The following is a 19659-nucleotide window of genomic DNA, read 5'->3' as shown; positions in this document are numbered from 1 at the left end:
CCGAAGTTGTTATTCAGCCTACGCTTCGCCACACGGTACCCTAGATCTCCATTGAATGTATGTTCGTGAAAAACTTTTATCTACCGGTAGAACGAAATCCACGAAAGGGCCAAACGATGCGACGTTCTCCACGCTTACAACAAAGTAAGCGTCGAGGAGCCCTCAGGGAAGCGTCGGTGCTACCTCGAGATTCTCGAAGAAATCCTGAAGCTTTTCTTTTCCATGCAAGGGGAGATTTGAGGGGAGCGAGGTTTTTGAAACAAAAAAAAAGGTTTCTAGGACCGCTTGGAGTATACGTTCGAGTCGAGGCGTACTGATTGATGTATTCAGCGGTGGGTTTCTACGCCGTTCGCACTGAGTACGCAAAAGCAGTGAGAGCTGCAAGAGTAATCTGCGTAGGCAATGTGGTGCTTATCACTATGTCACTCTACACAACTGAAACACCTTAGATGGCACACACTGTACGACTTGGAGGATGTTACAACAACAGCAGAAGGTAGAACGACTTGTGAGAGGCAAATTAAGCATAAGCAGTCTGAAAGAATGACATAAGGATAGGAAACTCAATGAGACTTTTCTTGACAATTTGGCTGTTTTCTGCTTTTCATGGCACCTGGAGTACACATGTTTTCAGAGTCTGCTTGGTAATTCCTTTGCATAGCTTGCCCCATGCTAGAGTTTAGAATATTTTCTCTGCTGCGGTATTTCCTACAAATATTAACTTCGTCGTTTAAATTTCCCTGTAGATTACTAGCATGCATCTTTGTCGCGCTCACAGCTCACACAAAATTTCCGTGCTTCCAGCAGGATAATTATCGTACTATAGTCTCAGAGCTCTATGCAAGGGAGGTTACAAAGAGGTTCGTATGCTATCTCATTATCACAGAAAATGGTGATTAGGTGCCCTCCAAATTTTTGTTCGATGTAAACATTCATTCTGTGGCTCTTTGTGCTTACATGCTTACGTGCTTACGTGTTTACATGCGTCCGGTCGCAAAATACGCATATATAGTGGAGCAAATTCAATTTAAAAATCTTCTCACCGGCCGATCCATACTCGTAAAGCTCTTATCGGAAAGGAAAGATCGCCACTCTTTTCAAGGGAATGGGAGTGTAGCGTAGACTCTTATAAACACACCCAAAATTCCGTGCTGACGCCCACGTTTTACTTGTGAAATAGGCAGGTGGTGTCGACATCTGTATTTTGTTTTTCTTAGTGTTTTTAAGCGTATCCAAGCTCCATTCTTCGTGACAGCGGTCTGTTTGTAATTAGCACGCAGTAGTCTATCGATACAGGAAAACTTCAATTTCCCGTTAGTGTCTCTTTAATACAGGGTCAAAGTTTTCTCGCCGTGAATGCTATACTTGGTGTAACAAAAATAAAAGTTCGAGCGCAAAGTATTTGCCACCGAATAAAGAAGGCGCGAAATCAGAGTTACTCGGCGTTTAAAGACACGTTTTCCTGACGCCTCGCCACAACTGCTGTACCTTTACCTTTACAATGAAATTAAAGGCGTACCATTTTTAATTTCATTGAAAATAGCGTATAGTACGTTGCCCATCGGATTGCAAGGAACATGGGATTTCACACAAATGGAAACCTCCAGCTACAGTTATTTTGTCTGTTGATTTCTAACGCTCCGTCCTTAGTATGAGATAAAAATATTGATTTCCTGAAATAGAATCACGGAAACGATACTCAAAAACCGTGAAAAATTCTCCAAATATCGGCGCTGGGTGCATGATCACCTGTGTTGACTTACTATAATGACTGGCTCTAAACCTGAACCCAACCCATCGTTAAATTTTTGCTATTATTACAATATTATTCTTGCTAACGCACTGTATGGCTCCATTTGACGGGACCGCGCAGCCCTGGTTTCCGTTGTCTCTCTTGCATATTCATTTTTTGTTACTGTCAACGTTTCTCACGCTCCTCCACAAGAGGCTTCGCTCGACTCATACTTTGAAGAGAAACTGGGGACAAGCAGAAGTTTGCGGGTGTCTGTAATGTATCGTGTTTAAATCACAAAGATACCAGTTTTATTACAAACGGAGTTTTTATATGCCAAAAAAGAGCAGGAAAACAAAATACAGCTGTCGCCGTCACCGGCCGATTTCGCAAGTATCTGCAATTGTCGACACCGATTTCTGGACGCCGACACCAGTGGCTATGACGTATGACTATTCACTTCAAATAGGCCTTAACCGGCATTTTTTCGGAAGGAAGTCACGAGTGTAAATCGACTGGCGGGAAAGTTTTTGAATCCAATTTTCCTCGAAGATAAATGTGTTTTTTGGCGCCTTACAAGCATCCATAGAGGCAGACAGAGAGAGAGAGTCAATTATTAGTGACAATATTAATCGGATATTACCCTCAGAGGCCTTCAACTATAGGATGAGACGATGCACAATGAAGCGCCGCAGGCTGTGAGGAACAGATGAGGCACCACATGGAATGCCGCCTTGTATGTAATAACGCATATATGCTCAAGGTCACAGTTCAGTGGCCTCACACTGCTAGCGGTGTTTACTAGAGCAAAAGGGCTGGAATCGATGCGTTTAACCCGATGGGTGGCTGGCTTAGTTGGGCAGCCTTCGACAGAGGGCACCACCGGTTGTATCCGCGGAAATGGAGATTCACTAGATTCTTACATGCAGTGTGGCGTCTCTACAGTTAGCAGCTCAGCAGTCTTATAAAAGCTTTTGCACGCTAGCGTACGCTAAACATGAGAACTTTGTGGGTCGTTACACAATGTAGCACTGAGGAGAAGGATAAAAGAACTATTAGTTACAAGAAAAAAAAAACGGAAGTTGAAATAAACACTAGGTATCACAAAACGTTGCTTCATGATGACCTCGGTAGCTCCAGACATACCACATATGTAGTTGTTTTTTTTTCGGCTTGTCCAGACGGAGACGCAAAGTTCCGTCCGCAGTGGCGCGATCTCGTGTTCAAATGGGAACTTTTTTTGCCCTTAAACCGACGCACCTCTTGATGACGGCAGAACCAACCATGAAACCTAATAAAAATCGTCATCATTATCAACAAATAAATAAAATATAAATATATAAATAAACAAATAACTGCGAAAAGATAGAAGTCCAGCTTAAAACCGCGCTGCTATGATGGAAGCCATATATATTTCCTTAGGCCAGAGCCATTGACGGCAAATTAGGAACATAACGTACGCAAACTGACCGTGTGTAAAAGCTCGATCTGAAATAGTGTTTGGCACATGCGCACTACAAATCACAGCTATATTTTATTTACCTCACTTGTTACTATTATTTGGCATACGCTATCCCTTTGCGCGTATATACGCGCCGTACACTAGAGCTGCCTAATATGCTGACACACAGCGAAAGCGGTGGCCACGGAGGCGTGCATATACTCTCCCCATTCTCGCTAACCCTGGCAACAGCCATTGTGGGCACACGAACTGATAACCAACCGCCACCCTGCGGACCAAATACAGGCTGCACTAATTTGGACACAGCGATCTCCTTCGACCTAGGGGCTTCAACAAGTACCATCATGTGGTGACCAATGTACATAGAATTCCTGCCGCATTTTTCGGGTCAGGGTGCCCAAATATGCGAAAAAATTAACTAGCAGATTTACACGCCTGCTGTAGCCATGAGTTGTTCATTTTCTGGCTATTCTTGTGCAAACATTTTTGGCAGTACCATGATTGCACCGCAGCAGGTTAGCACGGCCTCCTCTCTTCCTCTTTACCCTCTGGTTATTCGAGACGAAGAGATTTCAGCCCACGTTTCACTAACAGTTGCCGCTGTGAGAAACAAAAATGCCGAAGCCTCATCGCGGGCAAATGTTAGGTTGAAGTGTCAACCGTCGAAAATGAGCTAATGTAATGATTCTACATGTATCAAAACACTTTAGCACAACCAAGGACCAAGACACAAATGAACAGAAAGAACACCACGAGCGCTAACTTCCAACAAACTTTATTGTTCTCAAGCAGCGCATTTATGCACCAGAAAAGAAAAACACGTTGTCAGTTTTGCACAACATTATCACGTTCTCAAAAAAGCGAGCTCTTCATCACTGAGAAAGATGGAAGGCGTGCTAACACATGTGCAGCTGAACTATTTATCTTCTCAGTTTAAGCGATTTCTCGTGTTAACCTAGCTCTGATTTTTGCTATGACAACACATTTATCCAGAAAAGCTTTTCCTGTTTTTGTTTGGGCACGAAAAAATGTGTTCAACGAGCTTCCCTGCTTTCCTGTTGTTGATATTGCGAGCATGATCTATTAGGCGCTCGCTGAGGCGCCTTTCCGTCTGCCCTGTATATTTGTTACCGCAAGATAAGGGAATCTGATACACGACCTCTTCATCGCACGCGACGCCTGCATTGCAGTTTGTTGGAAGTTAGCGCTCGTGGTGTTCCTTCTGTTCACTTGTGTCCTCGTCCTTGGTTGCGCGACAGTGTTTTGAAATTATGTACTACCAACAAGCCCAAAAAGCTACTCTACTGTACTGATTGTACATTCGCGGCGCTTTGCGACGTAGGTGAGGATTTCTTAGCGCTCAACGCTTAAGGTTTACTCACGAGAATACCGCCCCCTTGCCCTCTCCCTCCTGTTCCAGCAGACATGGAACCGTCGGCGCCCGTGTACGGCGTGCGCAAGAGGGTGCCGGCCTTCAAGCGGCGCCTGCAAGTCCAGGTGCGAAGGGAGGAGAAGCGGAAGCGCTCGACGCGCCGCCAGCTCAAGGAGGTGCCTCTCTTCCGGCGCAAGACAACAAAGAAGGCGTTCGGCAAGAAGCCGACCGGCTTCCCGCTCAAAGACCACAAGCCATCGGCGTCTGCCCCTTACTTGTTGGGACAGAAGCCCTCCGGTAAAGGGTCAGCGGTGCCTCCGGTGGCGGGCAATGCCACTGTCCACAAGTCCGATGGCAAGGCCGAAGGCAAAGGTGTAGGTGGCGGAAACAGCAATGGAGGAAGCAAGAAGAAGTACCACATTATGAAACGCAGTAGCTTCAGCACGGATGACAAGGTAAGAGCTCCATATTCTTCTGTTGTTCACTTGGGCTAGAAGCAAGGATACGTATATAAAACAACCTGCGCTGCACCTTGTGTTCTTTTGAGACGCACTTTGAGTGTTTTGTCTTTATAAATTCATCAGAATTAGTGCTACGTATTTGCAATTTTTCGTCCGTGCTCTTTTATTGGTTTATTGGGCCTTAACGTCCCAAAGCGACTCAGGCTGGGAAGAACGCCGTAGTGAAGGGCGCCGGAAATTTCTACCACCTGGGGTTCTTTAACGTGCACTGACATCGCACAGTACACGGGCCTCTAGAATTTCGCCTCCATCGAAATTCGGCCGCCGCGGCCGGGATCGAACCCGCGTCTTGCGGGTCAGCAGCCGAGCGCTATAACCACTGGACCACCGCGGCGGCCATCGTGCTCATTTATAATTTTAAAGCGGTACTCTCGTAAGAATGTCTGTCTTTTCTTCTGTATAGACTGCCACCGGCAGGTTTGTTCACATTAGTGGTTGTCCAATGCGTGGTAATATTATCCTCTCCACATTTTCCAGCAGCGCCGAGTTATCGAATCTCTAAGTGATACCACCTGTATTGCGCGATCGCTTGCATCACGCTTGGTTTGCCCCGCGGCTTCCTAACCTAAAGCTCATAGGACGATTAGGGTTTCCGTCATTTAGACTGCACGGTAGCGGGGAAAGCGGATGGGGGCCTAGCAGCGCTAAACTAGGTCTCTTAAAGTGGCACAGACATAAAATTTGCAATGGAAACAAATGATATGGTTTGCTTCGAGGGCGTAAGGAGATTCCTTCTAACAAGTTTCTGTTGCAGGCGTTGAGTAGACGATAATGTAGTGTGATTTTGAGTGTTGCTCGGGGAGCCGCTCAGCATTTCCACCGATATCGAGTGACGTCAAAGTGCACTTGCCCACATTATTCTGAAGTCTTCTAAAGCAGTGGTTGTTGCCAGGAACTACGAGTGCTTACCGGTGATGCCGAAGTCAGCAATATTTTGGTAGTCCAGGCTGACAGGCCGACCGTGATGTCAAGGTGGACTTCAGCGCGGACGCCAACCGAGACCAAAACTGCCGTTACAAATTCATTTGTAATTATTATTAACGCGCTGACAATTTTCACCACATTGTTGTTAGTACTTGGCGCGTAGATGTCCATGAAGGCAAAAAAACTAGCATCCAAAAACTTTATATCTATATGGCGTTTCCCACTACCGATACCCTGTTTCCTCCATTTAATCTTGCATTTATTTTTGAGCATAACGATATGAAGTCTAATTTATTGAGTTATGATTACATTGCATAAATTAAAAACGAAGGAAGAGTTCTATGGCCCATGCGGAATACCGGTCGTACCCGGCCATTCTAACCAGCGGCTCTCATCGCTAACTGAAACAGCACAACGTTAAAAATTTCGTTATGCACAATTTTTTCCGTTCTTATCGGAAAGTTTTGTAGCTGACCGTAACATTGCAAAGTTTTTTTCGGTAGAAGCCGTAGCTTCCTTTACGAAACAGAGATAGATATCTTCGAATGAGTAGGTGAAGAAATTTATTTCACTATTTTCGACGGCTTGGGGATAAGAATGCAGTTACGGAGTTCTAGCCGCCACTATCATTTCGTAAGAATGGCATGACCAAGTGTGCCGTCTTGGCATTGACAGACCGACCCTCGCGGTTTGATGCCATAATTCTGCATTTCTTCCGCACTATATGAAGGTTCAATGCATTCTTTATGAGAAGCAGTCTTTTAATCACCGCCCAATTATTTTTTTTGTCTTGCGCACTGAAGCAGTACAACGCTCGGTAAATATACTCAAACTAAAAGCTACGGTACCGCCACGAAGCGATTGCGTTTGGAGATGATCTCTTAGTAAGAGAATGTAGTACTAGGTATGGCTGTTTTGGCATTGCAGCAGCGTAAAGCAGTTGTAGCCCCCGTAAAGCTGCTTAAAGTGAGTGGCTATTAACAGTGCTCTCATCGCAGGTAACCGGAGAACTGCGGAACATCTTCGGTGATGAGGAAGACGACGAGAAGAGACAAGACAAGAAGACCCTCAAAAAAAGGGAGAACGCTATGGCCAACCTTAAAGGTTAGAAACCTAGGCACGCGTACGGCATTGTCCACAAGTTGTGACTGGTTTTCACCTGACCTCAAAATAATTTGCGAGTCATTTTTTTTAGCCTTTTTTTGTGGGCCTGCGGTGAATTCGCTGACACACAATGCATACTATCAAGAGGATTGGTCAAGGTGCGAGACGCATGTGGCTTTTTCAGATGTGCTTCTAACGCAGGTTGCTTACGCGTTTTCACTGAAGCGATACCCTCTAGCACTCTAGCTGTTAGTGAACGAGGGTCAACACCCACGATGTCTTCCGATAGGTCTGCACAGTGGGACATCTTCAGTGTGGAAACGCGATAGCGCCAAACCTCATTTTGTGTTTGTCTACTTGAGAATGTCTTGTATGTTGAAAGTTGAGGCAGTCGTAACTTTTAAATCTCAAATTTTGTGCAGTAGCGGATGTCAAGCAGCATTTTTAAGATATGCGCAAGCGAGAATCAATGAAATCGTAAAAACTCTTTACCGCCTTGTTTTATTGAAGAAGAAAAACGTCAAGCATCACTAGAACTTTAGATGGGACTCTGACTGGTGTAATTATTGTGAGTGTAAAAGACTACTTCTTTCCGCAAATGTTTTTGCATCAAAAGTCGAACTCTAATAAAAGTTAGTTTGTTGGTGTAGCGCACCTTTTAGTCTTTTAGTGGAATGCGCAGACCATGGCATTTCCAGTACACACGATGGAAGAGGCTCTTGACATTCCCTGATAAAAGGGCCCTTATAGTGGAAAAGCTTTTCTTCAACATGCGTCGGCCCATAGCCGACGCTTGAGTTACAATTCGAGGAATCACGGCACTGAGACAATTCCGAGAGGACAGCGATATCCTTGGAATTACTAGATTTTTGTTCAATTCTTGGATGTGAGAGTCACTAACTACTTTCTCATGTGATGGATTTACATTGTTCCCTTTGTTGCGCCTTCATTACCTGTTAGTGAGTGCGATGATTGCTTCGCAAGCAATGTTGAGTTTCAACCTTCCTGCGTTAGTGATGATGATGACCTTGTTATTACGTCCGTGGGCTTACCGCTACGTTACGACGCCTTTGACTAGTGTGCATTGTTTATTTGATGTTTTATTGATTACTTACCGTTTACTTTCATGATGCTTCAAGTTGTTCAGTGTTCATTTTCCATTTCCAATGATTGCGAGATTTCGTCCACCTGCATAATGTTCTCTTTGTTGTGTTTTGTAGTTTGGTTGGTTTTTGTTGAGCATTAGGTCGTCAGTCCCAGTGATTTATTATCTATGCGAAAATGAGTGGGTGGTGTCGCTTTCAGGCACCAAACTTTTACTTGCAAGTTGAAAGTTTGCTGTGGCTAAAATGGCTGAAGCAGTGCAGGCAATGGAACGAAAGTAACCGTGGCAAAGTTGTGTGGCCACTAAGCATGCGGTTTTTTAATTGGATTGCTTTATAACCCTTAGCAGGCGACGCGTGCGCCAAACGCTCAGCCGCGCTTATATTCTGTAAACTGATTGTGATGTGGGCTGCATTCCCTCGTTCGAAGGCATTTCATCGCCATTTTCTGTGTTCCCACTTGATTGGAAGTCAAGTTTTAAGGCATAATATGTGTTTTTGTCGTGTCTTCCTTTTTGTTTTTACTAGAACATCATACGCCGTACAGCTCATAATGTACGTAAAGGGATATACCATCTGCATCCTGAACTTCACACGACATGCTCATTCACAGCCTGTGTGTGACAGTTATATGCGTGTGTCTCTTTAGGAGGAGATCAAGGAGCTATATGTAGCGTTTCGCCCCTAGTTTAAGGGAGAAAAAGAGCTACACTTTTAGAGCAGGACAGACACTGGTTCATTACTGTAAGGCTACGAAAAGCAGACACGCAAAGGGAGGTTTTTCGATTTCAGCTATGCTAACCACACTGCGACAAATGCAATGAATTTCTGCTTAACTACCGGATTGTGAAGAAGGGTTTTGGCACACAAAACCAGGCGACGGCCTCTTTACAGGGGTGCGAAGCAACTAACATATAACAGCACGGCTTGGCGCCGACAGTATTATCTTTATTTTGAAAATGGCTAGAATTTTCCCATCGGTAAAAAATGAAAAGAACAAAAAAGGCGGCGTAGCGCTAAGGCAGATGCTTGGCATTCTTTTCTGTGAAGAACTGCGTTCGAACAAACTGATAGTGCTTTTTAGCGCTTTTAAATTTTACTGTTTTTCCCCCTCTATTTCCCGTTGCGACTAACGTCCTGCATCGTGAAGTGCCAGGCGAGAAATACGGTGTGGCTTAAGTTTTCGCTGAAAAGTAAAAAGGCCGCAACATTTTTTTTTAGCTTGCGTTGATTGCTGGGAGAGTTCGGTATCGCTAACCATACTAGCAACAGCTAGCCGTCTCTAACTCAAAGATCGCTAAAGCGTTTTGTTCGACACAAGCCTACAAATTTTCATCACGTGTGCAGCAGACCATGGGCCAGTTGTATGAAGTAAATACCTGGGACTGCAGTTTAGCCTATGGTAAGGAATTGATATCAGGTTGTTTTCCGGAATATTGCTATATAGCTTGAACGCACGGAGTCGGGACGAGGACGAAACACGACAACGCCTGTACTTGCTTAGTTGGCCGTACGGACGCTATCCACCTTAAAAACACATCTGGTAGGTAAAGGCGCTCAGTAGAACCTAGCTATAACCCGGTTGCCTTATACGTGCCATAGCTTTTGGAGCAGTGAACGTATATTTAGTGATGGTGATGCTATCAATGATGACGGTAGAGTGGGGGCGTACGTCGAAACGAAGTCTGCCGGCTTAACAATAAATTTGCCATTATTCGCTTGTTTTGACTTTGAGCTAACAAAATAAGTTTTGGCGCTAAAGGTTTTCACTTTTTTTTTAATTTGTGGACGCATAGCGTTTATAGGATAAGGCTGTATACGACACTGGGCCTTTACTTCGGCCTTTGTGAAGCCTGACAGGACGCCGAATCCGGTTGTTCGGTTGTGCTTTCTTTTTTTTTACTCTATAAATAGCCCAACTCATCACAGAAACATTTCCATATGTATGTTGGAACCTTCATCATCTCTTCAAGTCTTTAGCACTCAGTGCTCCTCCATCGCGAAAAACTCAAATTGGTCATGCCTCCGTAAGCTGCCGTACTAGCCGGAAAAAAAGGAAGTTCTTAGCAGCGTACCATAAAGGCATTCCGAGGAAGACACTGCGATAGAGGCCGCCATGCTCTTGGTCATGTTGTTTCTAAACAGAAGACTGACCGGACGAACATTTTACTGGCACACGGATAGCCTCTTTTCAATCCGAGCTACACTGCTAGCCTAAAATATCTAGTCCGCTCAGATTCATTCAGTTTCTAATGAAAGCTATAAAAGAACATCTTTTGTCTCGCTGAATGGAATTTGCAATTTTTAAAGCGATATTTATTGCCTGAGCGAATAAAGCGGTTATGTAATGAGTGGATTTGGCTGTGCAGCAGCAACGCAGTTAATGATGTTGAGCCAGCAAATGCACCCTCTTTCTTAGCAGTGCGCGTTTCCAGTTTCAGAATGAGCTGACGAGAGCCAGTATGCATAGAACGGAGTTAATGGCGCTTGCTGAGACAGCAGTGGCTTTCGCAAAGGGGAGAAATCTGTGCGCTTTGCGGTGGACAAAAACAGCACTGATGAAGATAAGAGGACAGTCGTTGTCGAAATGTGGTGCAATCCCTAACCCTTTTAGCTTCGGGTTGCATGGAGCTGCTAGGCTAATAAGAGACAGAAAATAAAGGGGGGGGGGGGACGAGAAAGGACCGCATGCATTAGCGGTAAACATCAGCGTAGAGAACCGTGGTGTAAATAAAAAACACCAGGACTGCCTGTACTGTACAACATTCGGTCTTTTCTGTCGCCCTGTGCTTTTTGCAGCTTTTTACAGCAGGCTTATTGAGCGTTGCTGCACCGGCTCTTTGTAATAAATAAGACCTTTCTTGTGCTGTGCTCGTGAAACGACGTACAAAATAGCCCCATGTTCCTGCCACGTCAACCGCAGCTTTAGAGCTGAAAACGGCGTCATCCGGACTCCGTTTCACTCAAAATATTTGCCTTTACTGTAAGAATAGTCGTGACAATATTTAGGGGAGGGTGTGGGAAACACAGACATTTCGTTAATTACGGTCCCCTAACTTCCACATGGCCGAACATAATAACTGGATAGTTATTTCCTCTGAATCGTCTCACATACACTACATCTGAGTTCAAGGGCGGTCAGATTGCGCTTTATAAGGTGAGAAAAAAAAATCGCGGAGCGCCTTCGCTATCCTTCGCGACCGCGAAAAAAGCGCTCGAAGAGAGGCAAAATACCACATGCCGTATTTTTCAAAAATATAGAGCTCAGTCAACTATAGAATTCGCAGATTAACGCAAGCGCTAAGTTATTAGAATTGGTCATTGGTCTTAGCTTACGAAAACTGCCAGAATGTTTGCGCCATGAGTTATTCAGATTGTATTAGTTTATCTGCAGTATACATGTTGGTCTAAACACGATGTTTTAGGTTCTGGTGCAACTAATGTAAATGTAATGACTTTATTGCGTTGATATAAAGATATACTAGTGTTTTCAGGCTCTCTACGTTAGTGTGAACCTAAAAAATGAAAACAATTGACGTCAACTAGAGCACATAAAATATGAAGGATGTTCTTGAGAGACGCAAGCAGCGCCGGTGCCTTTAAGCTTGTTGGTGTTCCCAAAGGCGCCCACTACGGAATGGTTAAGAAAATGAGAGTGTGAAAAGCAGAATCTGTATGAAAAGTACTGCGAACCTCAGCGTCCCACTCTGTCCGGTGTGGATTAACAGGTATTTGTACACCACATTGAGACACTGGAGCACTCTGTTGGAAGTGGTCCACAATCACATTAGAAACGTAGCATTCCCACGCTGCGAGTTGAACCAAATCGCATTTCAAACAAAAACGGCTGTGCAAAATATTTATAACCGTGGCACTAAAACAGAAAAAAAAGTTCTGATGAAAGCAGGGAACTGAAAAACAATGCTTAGCCATGCTGCACGCAGAGCCTGCAGTAGAACTGCGCAGTTTGTGGTGGGTAATGGAACAAAGCAGTGCCGCGTTTATTCTCAGTAGAATGCCCATCTTTCGCATAGGCTCGCAAAGATTGCCTAGATGTGTATGGAGCCAACTTCGAGTGCGCTCATTGCAAGTATGAGTAATACGGTTATTTCGGAACAGCGTCACATTTTGCCCTGTGCACTGTCTCATGTGGTCCCATGGGGTGGGGCAAAATGCGACATGTTATTCTTTTGAAATATCATTCAGTTTTGCTATGTTAGTATTAGGCTGCACAGTTTATATTTGGTGAGTATGTTGCCAAGTTGGTAGGCGATAATTCGGCAGTATTTCTTTTTATATTGTGTAAAGAAAGGTAATTGTGGCGATTTCCGTATAAGTGTCGTGTTTTGTCTTTCTCTTCTCTAGTCACACAGATATTTTTGAAGCGAACGTTCAGGATGTCCGACTTTTAAAGGCTCGCTCTAGAGAAGCTCTTTGAAGTCGCTGTTTGTCTAGGACAATGTTTGCATGATGTCATTAAAGAGCATAATTTGTAGCTAGTGTTGGTGCACAATTGAGCAATGTCATTAAAACTGTCCGCGGGCCAGAAGTGACTGCGCTACTTTACAACCAGATTTGGCACCTTCTAGTTTTGCCGGATCGCGTTTTTCTAAGATCTTGAATTTAGAGTAAGCAGGGAAAGATTGAATATGCATGTTAGAAACTTTTCACATACAAGTAATGGATTAGGGAGGAGAGAAAGGACGCAGAGCAGGCAATAAAAGATAGGCGACATAATCCTTACTAACACCTGCGTTTTGAAGACTAGTAATAAAGTATCATCTTCTTAGCCAGCTGCTTACGGTTGAGGTATAGCTGTGATTCAAAACAAAAAATATAGACGCTGGTAGGCAGCAATAAATCCCCGTGTGATGCTCATGCAAACTTAAATGAGTGCTCCCCTTCCCCCCACAGCTCCTTTCCCAACCTTTACTCCATAAGCTCTACTTTGCCAGGAACAAGAACATGATCAGGAATCAGTCTTTTACTGACACGACAAAAAGCCATCACGAACATTTTTCAGTTGAACATACGCCACACTTTATGGCCATTAGCTCTGCAAAATGAAAATATCCCTTTCGAGTCAAACCTTTCACAGTTAGTTACTTAATTCATTTAGACCTCTACTTAAAGTGAATCCTTTTTTTTTGTTTAAGTAGTGTGTCAGTTCCATGTGAAAAAGAATTACGAAAAAAGTATTATCATCCCCCCAAAACTGCATCAACTCTCCTTTTTTCAATGGCTTCCGTCAGGCTCCGTGACTGCGGATGATGCATCGGGGGTTGGGCCTGGTGTCAACGACGGCTCGCCATCCGGGTCGAAAGACGGCACTGGGCCCAGCACCGACGAAGACAAGTTCAAAAAGTGGCTCCTGGATGAATACTACCGCACTATGGCTCTGTCCTTCGCTAGCATGCGCCGCAAGCGCATGGCCACCCATCAGGATACGCTGGACCTCCGTCAGGTGAAGCGGACGACACTGCCTTCATCGGCGCCGGTCCCTGGAACCGCCGACGAACAATTCCAGGTAAGTTAACTTTGTGTCTTGAGTATGTTCCACAAAGGCAGGAGAAATGCTTTTAGATTATAGAGTGTGATAACTGTTGCTCTTGTTTGCAAAATAAATTTGACATCAATGTAAGTGTTGCGCTCATGAATAGCACAATGGGTGACGCACTTCGGGTGCTGCATAATGCTAAAACGGAGCATTAAGGATTGTGTAGTCTGCAATGTTCTGATAATTTTTTAGTAATTGTTTTCTCAACAGCAGGCTGCATTAATTGCAGGAACTTGATTAATGCTTGGAAAAAATAAGTGCAATGTATATCACAGCCTCTGAATTACCGCTCAAACGCTTCCTAGAATGCCGGCATATGGCGAGGAGCACTGTTAAACTCTTTTCTGGGATACTGAGCAGCAGTAATGTTTAATATAATGCCGCATTGTCGTGGCGACAAAGCCATTGGGGACAAGCCCTTGGTACGTCGACAAACAGGCATGAGAATAATTCCAAAGCAATCAGCCTAATGAGGGATATTGTGCACACAGAGAAAAGAAATCTTAGCGACGGCAAAACGCAGAAACAGTAAAGAGGCAAGGACAACTGTGCTTTGTGTTCAATAATTAGAATGTGACGTCAGTCGTCTTTTGCAAACTAATTAATGGCGTCGGGGGAAAATTGGAAGACATACCCCAATCCGCGATTCGAGGCTGTAAGGGATGAAACGAGCTTCCGGGTAAAGAATTGAAAGACATTAAGAGAACGAAGCTCCGCAGCAATGCACTTCCGCCCGCGTGCTGAGCTTTGTCCTTAATGCCTTTTATGTCCTTGCCCCTTTATCTTCGCAGCGCTAAAAATATTTTCAGGGCCTTCAGTCAGTAATTACCGAAAATGAGCTGTAACATGCTGCTCGGGACACAAATAGAAATCCGAGGCATTTCAAATGAAGTCGTTTGTTTTGGACTGGAAATCGCCTTCTAGGGTTGTATATGACTTTTCTGTCCTCGCGAAAGCTACGAAAATATATTGCCAAACGCTGTTTCTATGCCCCGACAAACGGTAGTGGAGCGCGTGTAGACTCTGGAATCGCGAACAAATTGGAACATACAGGCACGCGAGATGCGCAATACAATTCAGCACATCAAATAAAATATTTGAACTTCGAGTGAGAGGAGCTACTTGGCGTGCTCAGATTTACGCAAAGAAGCTGCGGGGGCGCACATAACGCACGAATAAAGCCGGAAGGATGAGTTTATGCTAGTTGCTGGGTCTGAATAATAGCGGAGAAGGCAGGCTCACAGAAATCTTTGTGTATTCTGTTGATGAAATTTTCTTTAATTTTCGCTGCCTTTTGTTGTTTACCATACGGACATGACAAAATACGTTGGAACACTTGAAGTAGAATTGAACGCGAAACCCGTATGAAATCATTGCGGAGTTCAAGAATAGGAGATACGAAATTAGGGGTTGCCAATGCACACCGCTAACGGCAGCCTTGCGATGTGTACGCGCGAGAGCTTAAAGGTAAGGAACGACCGCATATGAATTGCGTTTACAGCTCAAAGCACCATTTCGCCCGGAAATTCAAAAGCTTAATGACGGACGCCTTATGTTTCATGGTATAATGCTTTATATTCGTGATCTGAAGCCAAAATGGGTTATTCAGCAATCAAAGCCTACGTAAGTGCCAAATTTGAACCAGAAAAGTAATCATGTTTGGCTATGACTCTCTTTATAACTTCGCATCTATGTGGTGTCCAAACAACTTTCTTCATTAAAATTAGTCTCTAACTAATATTAGTCCCTAAAGAATAGTCCCGGAAAAAATTATCCTGCGGCAGCCCGTTTTCCTTGTGTAGGGTGTAACTTTTAAGGCATGAGCACAGCGGCCGAAGTGCATACTGTAAATTTAATTCTGATGTTCACTCCCCATCAGTGTCTACATAATTGCAGGGGCTTGAATTCGAAGATAAATGCTTACTTCATACTGGGAACGAAATGAACGCTCGGAAAAATGCTATGATTTGCTTCCTGTGCTTTAAACCCCCAAAACTTTATTGGCATGCTGGCTGGTTCGGCAATTACGGTAATTTGTCCTGGAGGTCCGTTAGAGAACGCTTATAATTGAAAATAGCTTTTCAAGCCCCTCTGTGCATCAGAAGACAGTTTGGCTCACCGTGCGGCGTCTAGGACACACAACTGTCATAGTTAGAAATCACCGTAACCAGACGAAGACGAAAGGAGCAAAATGACCGCTCGAGCGCTATGGCACAAATAGTTTGCATATTGCATGAAGGAACGTAAGAAACATAAGTAAGTACGGCTCAACTCTGCCAACTAATTTTCACTTAATGTTTTATCTGGAGTTCTCCATGGTTATGTGCTAGGTCCTCTTCTGTTCCTCCTGTACATTAATGATTTGCCATTGCACGCATAAGTTAAGATACGCCTTCATGGTGATGACTGCGTTTTATATTGAAAAATCAGATCACTAGCTGTTCATGTCCTTATCAATTCCTTCGCTGATTCATTCGTTGATTTCTGCAACTGGTCCTTGACGTGGCAAATGAATATTAACTTTTCTAAGACCATCTGTATGTCATTTTTACGATGTTCGCGCCCATCCTTCTTCACACATTCATATAATACAGTCAGCTTACACACAGTGTACGAATACAAATATCTCGGTCTTCTGCGAATGCGCGACATGTCAGTCAAAACACATTGACATCATCTGCAATAAGGCTCTTAAAAAGACTAGGATACTTACATCCAACTTTGCGCGCTGCCCCTCAAGAAACCACGCTTTGAACATATGAAATACTCGCCCGCCCTATCCTCGAATATGTTTGTGTAGTTTGGAACACCTAGAGGCAGTGTGGGATCAACCAACTGGAATCTGTGCAAAAGAAGGCCGTGCGCTCTTTGTTTGCAGGAGATTGATATGGATTTTTCGCCGTCTACTTCTCTCCCCTAATAGACCTCGCTACTCTTGCCGCATGTCGTCGTCTTGAATGTCCCAAATTTATGTACATTTTAATCAATTCACCTCGTTTTTCTTCGCTAGATAATTACCTGGCAATTTCAAAACCTTCATCTACAAGGAGGCACCATGTCCCTAACATTTCGCCCCTTTATGCCCACGCTAACTTTCGAATTCCTTATTACAAGCTGGGGAAAAAATAATGAAAACGACGAAGAAGGAAATGACTAAGACAACAGAAGGCCTGCATTCAAAATATAGAGCCTCCTGAATAACTATCTGGTCAGAAATGAGGCTTGCGGGAGATATTCCTTAGCAAACCGACTATTCTTTCGGTTAACCTCCCTGCCTTTCCTCCTCTACTTGCTCTTCCTTTTTCGAATTCCTTAGCAGGCAGCATCCATTCATTATCATTACAGCAATTCTTACAAGCCTGGTTCTGATGCTGCGTCATTGTTTTATTTACTTCTATGTGATGTTTTTGTATTGTACTTTAATTTGTATTCTACCCCACTCCTGCAATATCCTCGCTAGAGGATGCAGTATGTATAATAAAATAAAATAAAAAAATCTGGTCGCAAGACGGACGTGTCAAATAGGTTAGGATAGAAACCTACAGGGAAATTCATAAACGCTCTAAAATAGACAGGCTTTTTGACAGCCTTTGGCTGTGAATTAAGCTTCTGTTATTGTCGCGCGTGCAGTGATAGGAAGTCTTACGCAGCATCATGATGTAGTTTAAACGCCGGTAAGATTTGCATTTGTCGCAGTCATTAGAAAAATAAGTAAATGCTGCTTGCGTTGAATAATTTCTATGCGCAAGTAGCCGGACATTAATGCTAGGGCTAATCTAAGTGAGATGGTGATCGCCACAAAAAAGTTGCATCCTGTACACTACCTGTATGCTGCGCGGAAGAAACCTTTTGCTTTCTTCTGCGCTATTTCACATAAACTAGTCATTTTCATGACTGAAGATATAATCGCCCCAATATCAAACCGTTTGTCCACATTAAGCAACATATGCGAAAGACGGCGTACCTTAGGGGACCTGAGGGCAGACAGCAGCAAACGATTGCATATTTTCTTTCTCTGGATTCTGGTTTGGTTTCGTTTATGGGGTTTAACGTCCCAAAGCAACTAAGGCTATGAGAGACGCCGTAGTGGAGGGCTCCGGAAATTTCGACCGCCTGGGGTTCTTTAACGTGCACTGACATCGCACAGTACACGGGCCTCTAGAATTTCTCCTCCAACGAAATTCTAGCCGCCGCGGCCGGGATCGAACCCGCGTCTTTCGGGTCAGCAGCCTAGCACCATAACCGCTGAGCCGCCGCGGCGGCTTTCTCTGGATTCTCTAGAATCGAAGTAATTGTTTTGTCGACTATAGGTTACAGCGACAACAGCTATTTTTGGAATGGAATTGAAGCAATAGTCACAGATACTCTAGGCGGGTACAAAGGCGAAGGTACGGCCTTGTCTACACTTTCGAAAATGTTTTGAAAATATCAACCATGTAGTGAGTGATAACACCGAAAGAAGCGAACGCTAAATAGTCATCTATATAGCAGAAACTTTTGGCGTACCTGCCGGTTTTTCACATTGCCTCTATCAGCTTAGCTCAGAAAAAATAACGAGGAACCGGCTCGACAAAGAAATTAGAAAAAAAATGCCAGATATCTGCAAATATAGATATTATCTAGCCTGCAATGGTGGACTTCAAGTAAAACGACACCAGCTCTGAAACAGTCTCTGAAGGCATATCGCGGTTGTTAGTATAGCGCACTTTATCATTGAAATAAATAATGAATGCTTTGGCACTTGGTACGAGAGCACCATGATGAATCGCATAAATTCGTTTGTGTACTTCTCTGACATAGACACCGAAAACCGATAGTTCGACTCTTTCTTTTCTGTAGAAAGGAAACCGCGCTATTAAAATCCGGTCTGAGAACGGGTCTTTCGTGTGTGAAGCCGACAGCGGTAAGAACGAAGGAAGAGCATGTTGCCATAAGTTGGGCACAGAAACAGTCGCGCGGAGAGGTAGCTCTGTTTGTATGTTTTTTTACGAGAAAAATAAATCTAGATGAACCGCTTTCGCGCGGTTAACCACTACTGCCAGACGATACCGCTTTATACACCCAAGAAGCGATATCGCCCTTAGGTTCGCCTTACCCGCTTGCAAATTGTTTTTGAATACACAGCAGCCTGTTCCGCGAAATATGTGTTCAGGCAGAAATAAGCATTCTAATTTCTGAGGAAAACAAGAAATTATCCACCCCTCTTTCGAGAACAGACTTACATTAATCAAAGCACGCAAGGTAACCACGCAATCAAGACCTACTTTTCCGAGTGACTGTGTCTGAGGTTGACTCAGGGCAACGTGCTGTTTCTGGTTTCTTATTTAAGGGCCAGTCGGCTTTGCGCATTGACATCGTGTCCACATTTCGAATTCCGACTGAGTGGTTGAGCGTCTACAGAAAGGGAACGCGATAGGCTCGCGGGCTTTCCAGATACCGACGTGTAAAGCTTATTTAATGCTGCCCCTCTGATGGCCGCGTACAAAGCCTGAAGAAATGCGGTTTCAATTTCAGTGGAGAAGTGCGTTTAACTGACCTACGTGGCATCCCTGTCGAGGTGTTTTTAGAGGCGATATCGTTTTACTTGAAGTCATCCTACAGAGGCTGGAGAAGGTGTCTGTACTTGCAGTAGCCTGGCAATTTTACCGGTTCCCGGGTCGGGCAGGTTCTTCATGATAATTTATTAACCTAAGCTGATAGAACCATAGAAGCAAATCTGAACGGCCTCTTTCAGAAATTTTGCGGCATGCAGATGCATGTTCCGTGATTGCTGCTTCTGATCATTTTAGCCACTGCACAGCTGATATTTCAAAGTTTTGCTCCCATGAAAATGACCAGTTGAAGCGGGTCGATCCTCAAATACCCAGAATTTTTGAAAAATCAA

The 19659-nt window shown here is 44.0% G+C and overlaps 1 protein-coding gene across 2 annotated transcripts in view; it reads left to right on the top strand.

The window, feature by feature from the left end:
• Positions 1 to 19659, top strand: part of LOC149343950 (uncharacterized) — an 89104-nt gene that overhangs the window by 55506 nt on the left and 13939 nt on the right. Inside the window, exons 3-5 of one of the 2 annotated variants that reach the window (XM_089546105.1) lie at positions 4618 to 5021; positions 7010 to 7115; positions 13471 to 13745. In XM_089546105.1, coding sequence (XP_089402231.1) covers positions 4618 to 5021; positions 7010 to 7115; positions 13471 to 13745 — 785 coding nt within the window. Of the gene's footprint in view, positions 1 to 4614; positions 5022 to 7009; positions 7116 to 13470; positions 13746 to 19659 lie in introns of both variants that reach the window. The other variant, XM_089546104.1, reaches the window with a different exon arrangement.

The sequence above is a fragment of the Amblyomma mixtum genome, chromosome 5 (assembly GCF_055824585.1).
Source record: "Amblyomma mixtum isolate Tamu chromosome 5, ASM5582458v1, whole genome shotgun sequence".
Classification (NCBI taxonomy): domain Eukaryota; kingdom Metazoa; phylum Arthropoda; class Arachnida; order Ixodida; family Ixodidae; genus Amblyomma; species Amblyomma mixtum.
Note: the sequence above shows the minus strand (reverse complement) of the source record. Positions and strands in the feature narration are given on the sequence as shown.